This window comes from Triticum dicoccoides, chromosome 2B (assembly GCF_002162155.2).
Source record: "Triticum dicoccoides isolate Atlit2015 ecotype Zavitan chromosome 2B, WEW_v2.0, whole genome shotgun sequence".
Taxonomy (NCBI): Eukaryota; Viridiplantae; Streptophyta; class Magnoliopsida; order Poales; family Poaceae; genus Triticum; species Triticum dicoccoides.
Window position 1 is genome coordinate 538,740,753 of NC_041383.1, and position 5,484 is coordinate 538,746,236.

The 5,484-nt window shown below is 40.2% G+C and overlaps 1 protein-coding gene across 5 annotated transcripts; it reads right to left on the reverse strand.

Annotated features, from left to right (window-relative positions):
• Positions 1-2,178: 2,178 nt before the first annotated feature.
• LOC119364713 lies at positions 2,179-5,478 on the reverse strand. 5 transcript variants are annotated; one of them, XM_037630217.1, is made up of 5 exons: positions 5,236-5,478; positions 4,974-5,075; positions 4,553-4,792; positions 2,997-3,184; positions 2,179-2,641 (listed from the first exon to the last, which is right to left on the reverse strand). In XM_037630217.1, exons 2-5 carry the CDS (start codon positions 5,020-5,022, stop codon positions 2,636-2,638), a joined length of 483 nt encoding a protein of 160 aa, XP_037486114.1. In that variant the 5' UTR covers positions 5,023-5,075; positions 5,236-5,478; the 3' UTR covers positions 2,179-2,635. The 5 variants fall into 5 exon arrangements, with proteins under 5 accessions (XP_037486114.1, XP_037486112.1, XP_037486115.1 ...); XM_037630215.1 differs by lacking the exon at positions 4,974-5,075; XM_037630218.1 differs by having other exon boundaries at positions 2,997-3,162; positions 4,553-4,790; positions 4,974-5,478.
• Between the last annotated feature and the right edge of the window lie 6 nt (positions 5,479-5,484).

Below are 5,484 nucleotides of genomic sequence, written 5' to 3' on the forward strand. Positions count from 1 at the left end.
ATATATATATATATATATATATATATATATATATATATATATATATATATATATATATATATATAGAGAGAGAGAGAGAGAGAGAGAGAGAGAGAGACACACACACACATCTGGGCTATTCTGTTACGCGTAACAGAATATTATTCTGTTACCCGTTTTGAACTGACGGTTTCACGCGGTTGTACTCATGTTTTCAAAACGGTTGAACTGACGCTCAGTTGTGTTTAAGAGATCGTCTTCTTTAGTTCAAAAACTTTTCGTAACTTTTTTTGGTCGAAACGGGGCGTGTAATATATCGTTGGAAAGCTCTTGACAACCATATTTCAAGTATATTGAATGTTTTTGCAAAATCATTATGGTTTAAGAGCAGTTTCGAAAAAACTGTTTTTTTCAAAACCGAAAACCTGAATCGTATTTTGGACTCAATTTTCAAACGGTTTGTTGGAATTGAGCAAATAAGATGGCGTTGGAAAGTTGGTGAAAATCCGCATCTTCCGTATATGCATTGTTTTCTCTAGTTCTGTATGATTTAAAAGTAATTTGAAAAATGGTGAAATTCTGGGCGAAACATATTTTCACGATTTTTTGCAAATAGTTTGTTGGATTGACGCAAATGATATGGCGTTGGAAAGCTACGGAAAATGCCCAACTTTTTCGTATTGAACTATTTTTCTAATTCCTTACGGTTTAAAAAGGAATTTGAATACGGTCAAATTTGATTTTGAATGCGATTTTTTTTAAAAGTTTTTCAAAATAGGGCAAATAATATACCGTTGGATAGCTATCAAAAATGCGAAACTTAGTCATGTTGAACATTTTCTCTACTTCACAACCGTTTAAGAGTAATTTTGAATATGGCATGATGGATCCTGTTGTTTTTCTCGTCTGAAAAACAGAGTAGTCGTACTGATATATGTGTATGTTTGTACTGAGCTATTCTTTGTAGGAGTAATTTTGAATGGTTCTGAAAAAGGATACTTGTACTGATGATTTCATGAGTTTGTACTAAGTGTGTTTTCACTAACTAGACTTTGCACTATTTTTTGGGTAATATTTTTCTCGTAAGTTTTCAACGGTGTTTGTATCATCGAACTAAATGATATTTTATTCAAAAAGAAAATGTGTTTGTTTTGTTTCTTTTTCCGAACTCAACATTTTTTGACAACGTTGTTCTGAACTTCTCTCATTTTACGACTTGTACTGAGGTACTTACTAAGCAGGATTGTCATGGGGTTTCTTTTTTTGCTTGAATTTTTACAATTTGAATTTCTGCCATTTATTTTATTCCGAACGGACCGCCGTTTTTAACTCGTACTGAGGTACTTACTACTCCCGAACTGGGGTGGCTGTCGTTGAACTGAATGACATTTTCTTCAAAAAGAAAAGTTTTGTGTGTCTTTTTTTAACTCAACATTTTTTTGCAACGGTGCTTTGGACTTCTCTCAATTTACTACTTGAACTTTTTACCATTTAATTTTCCGTGGGTTTCTTTTTGTTTGAGCTTTTTTCCCAACCTCATCTAGGATGTCATGTTGAACTTACAACTTTTTTTTAATTATGAACTTACTGTGCTTTTACAATGCCAAAGCTAGCAAATAGTAGGACATTCACCCAACTTTTTCAACCCAAACTGATTATTCTCTTTAATTTGAACTAATCATTCATTTTTTAGAATTTAATCTAATCATCGCTTTTACTTCAAACTGATTTTTAAATTCAAACTAACCATTTTTTTCATTTTGAACTGATCATTGTTTTTAATTTGTACTGATTAATTGTTTTTTATGTAAACCATTTCTTTCATTCTTGCATGCACAACAAACGGTCATGTATACCTTCTTTGAAGAAGTAACAATCATATCATCATAGACAGAAAATTTTCCGCACATATAATACACTATACATGAATGACATATACACCACAACAGTTGCACATTTTCATAGATGAATTACATATACACCACACAAACTGCACATTTTCATATTATCCATAGCACCCACCGCAACACAAAAATCACAGGCCTATTTCCTGCACAACAAATGTTCAACCACACCCACATGACAATAATAATAATCATCAGAAAATAAAGTGCTTTCGCACAAGGGTACAAAAAAATTTCCACTAGTGCAAAGCTTGACCCGGCCAAACACTATTGTTCTCTAACACACATAGGAACATATAGCAATTGGTCATTTGAACCAAGAGCAATAGAAATAAAAAATGTGTACACGGATACAACTTTGCATCATCAAAATCTAGAGTTAGAAGACATTTACATATGATGAGGTTTCTCGATGGAAAAATACACATATGATGCGCATGTAGCAGCAGACAATCTGGTTTCGGTGTGCATTAAAACATCTTCACAATAAAACTTCACTGAGAATACAAAGGCTACATTTACTGAATGTGCAATAGCAATTAACAAAGAATTAATCTGCATGAACAACGACAAGCCTGAAGCTCATAAATACTAGAGCTGTGCATGGATAGGCTCGACGGTGAGTGCACCGGGGGGGTGGAAGAACAGATAGGGCCTCCGGCGATGCCCGGAGCTGGCACGAGGCGCATCGGCCTTCTTCGACCGATGCTCCGTTGGCTTATGCCAGAAGTAGAACTTCCTGGCCTTCCAAACTAGTACTGGAGACAAGTACCAAAGAACAACATGGATCAGTATTTAGAAGGCATACAAGGGCTACACACTGCCGTGAGGTACCAAAAAACACAATAGTTTGTGCATCTTTTAACACAATGACATTTTATGGAACTGCTTCAGTAATACATCTATACTGTCCAGAACAACAAATTAACCAAAAAGTAAACTAATTTATGAAGGAAACAATTCCTGAAATTTGGTTTGAGCTCGGTTTGTTGAGATTTTTGAACTCGTGCAGCAGTAATACCTGAACTTGCATGACACACTCTTTATTCAGTTGAGAGCATCTCATATTTTGTAGAATATACTACATGTAAAGAGGAAGGGGGAAGACCAGACCTCGTCGTTGCATCGTTGAACGGCCTCGGCTGTCGGTAGTGAACGGACTATGGTGCCGGCGGTGAACGGCCTGTCCGCTGCGGGTGGGGGGATGTGGCACGGCCTGCAGAAGCAGGAGGTGGTGGCCTGCAGAAGGAAGAGGGTGCGACCTGACGGCGGAAGAGAACTGAAGAAATAAATATTGGGGCCTGCTCATATATCCACAAATTCAGACACGAAAACTAAAAGAAAATAAAAGAACAGAAATAATAGAATGTTAAATTTTACATCTCAGTTTTTAGCATCACTTATATACCTTTTGTTTTTTCACTCCTATCTAATCTTCAACAATTTACTCAAACCATTCACACTCATATGAGCTTTCCATTCAAGACTTCCTGTCCTATCTTCTTCTAAACAATTTGAGAACTTGAACCACATTTTATTTTGGAAGCTGTACTGAAATCCTAGCACATATACTACTTTACAGCAAGTAGCTTAGAACAAAACATAATTGAAAGTTGCAAGCATTTGAATAGGAGGAAGTCCAACTCAGCTGCAAGCATAAGGTCAACCAGAGTATCAGAATAAGTACACTCAGCTGCAAGCATAAGGTCAACCAGAGCATCAGAATAAGTCCTACTGGGCTGCAAGCATAAGGTCAACCAGAACAATTGGGGGAAAACACCTTATGTTCAGAGAAATGCTCAGCACAAAATAGAATTCAGCGGTGATTTTTTTCGCTTTTCAGACATTTTAACACAAACACCTTGCTGGCATAAAATCTCTATAGAGCATGTCAGCAGCAGGTTTATCGTTGGCCATCCCCGTACTGTCCCTACTAATTCTCCCTTCCTACCCAACCAAATCACATCGAACTGCAGACGTGCAATGTTGACACCGAACTTAGATTTGTAGACTAGACAAGAAGTTTAGATTTGTAGCAGCACACACACCAAACTTACATAATTTTTCTTCAATTTTTTCTTCAACTTTTTTAGGTGGTTGCATCAGTACTAGTATGATTGGAAAAATATTTCAGATTTGTAGCAGCACACACATGAAACTTAGAGATTTATGGAAATGGACGAGTTCTGATTTTTCGAACTCCTCCAATGGTTGCACATGAACTGAGCAATATAGCTACTAAAGGTACATCATTTTGATTTGAAAAGCTACTTTACTGAAAATTGACATACACATCCAAAAGTTCAAAACTACAAGACCTGCCCCTATGTTTTTCTGCTACTACACTACCAAAACTTTTATTCAAAATGTCTCTAAACTTTAAACCTCAATCTTCCTTCAATTGTAATTTTCATTTCAAAAAAAGCATCCAAAAAGCAAAAGCACAAATTGTACAAAAGGTTTTAGACATCAAACCAGTAGAGAATTGAATAGGCATCCGGCAGCAACTTGCTAAACATAGCACGAGTCATATACATACGCATTTCAGCCGATGATGAAGCGAGCTAGCAATCATCCATCAATATGCTCCTTTTTGGCTCACTAAGCTTGACAGGGGAGGAGCTGTACTTGTCGCAACATCACTACTTGAACTGGTGTGAGTACCATACCTGGATGGATGGGGCAGAAGGGAGACGGTCGTGCGCTTCGCAAAGAGTAGGCAAGAGGAGGAGGCATCCACAGGACGTACTTGGAGCACCGTGCGCCGCCGGATGGTGGCTGGAGGAGCGTTGCGGCTGGGCGGTGTGGCAGTTCGGACGATGGCATCCGGGCTTGTCTGCCGGTGGTGCTGTGGAAGCCAAGTGGAGCAGGCCCACGGTGCATTTGAAGCCAAGTGGAGCATGCCGTCTCTAGCAATTTTCAAGCACAAGTTAGCTACAAATAAACGATGAACAGAGCAAAGCTAGTAGTCCAGTGCACTGAGACATTGTAGCAAACACTTGGCGTGCGTCAAAAAATGTGATTTTTTTAGATTAGTGAATTGTTGTTGTTTCTTTCATCGAGCTAGCACTGAAGAATTTCATGTCTTACCGATTGTTAAGGGAAACAAAACCAGAGACGATGTTGTTTGCCAGCGCATATGCAACACAATGACCTCGTCGGAGAAGTAGCACCGGTAGGATACAACAATTTCTGTCAAGGGACCGAGCTTGTGGGTGAGGACAGCAGGAGGGAGCGGCGGTACAGGGGTGGAGGAGCGGGAAGGTCAAGTACGAGGCAGCGAGCCGAGCACCTCGAAAGAGATGAGGGGGCTGGGAGGAACGACAGAAGGAGGGAGGCCTGCGGAGCTGACCTGAGATGCGATAGGAGCGGAGATGTGTTGTAGAGTCGAGGGCAGTGCTGGTCTCGCCGGACCGGAGGAGCGACGGTGGCGGGTGGGGATCGGAGGCACCGGGGAAGGGGCGCGCTGGGGCTAGGGGTCGCCGGGGATGCGGCGCGCCGGGGTTGTAGGTCACTGGGGATGCGGCGCGCCTGGGTTGCGGGTCACTGGGAATACGACGTGCTGGCGCTAGGGAGGGGGCGGCTGCGGTGCACTAGGGGA

Excerpts from the sequence above, each read along its gene's own strand:
- LOC119364713 (XM_037630215.1), bottom strand. The coding sequence starts at position 4,785 with ATGCTCCACTTGGCTTCAAATGCACCGTGGGCCTGCTCCACTTGGCTT. Across the intron at positions 3,185-4,552 it reads CTTCTGCCCCATCCATCCAG|GCCCCAATATTTATTTCTTC; the intron begins GTATGGTACTCA and ends ATATATGAGCAG. Across the intron at positions 2,642-2,996 it reads TTCAACGATGCAACGACGAG|TACTAGTTTGGAAGGCCAGG; the intron begins GTCTGGTCTTCC and ends ACTTGTCTCCAG.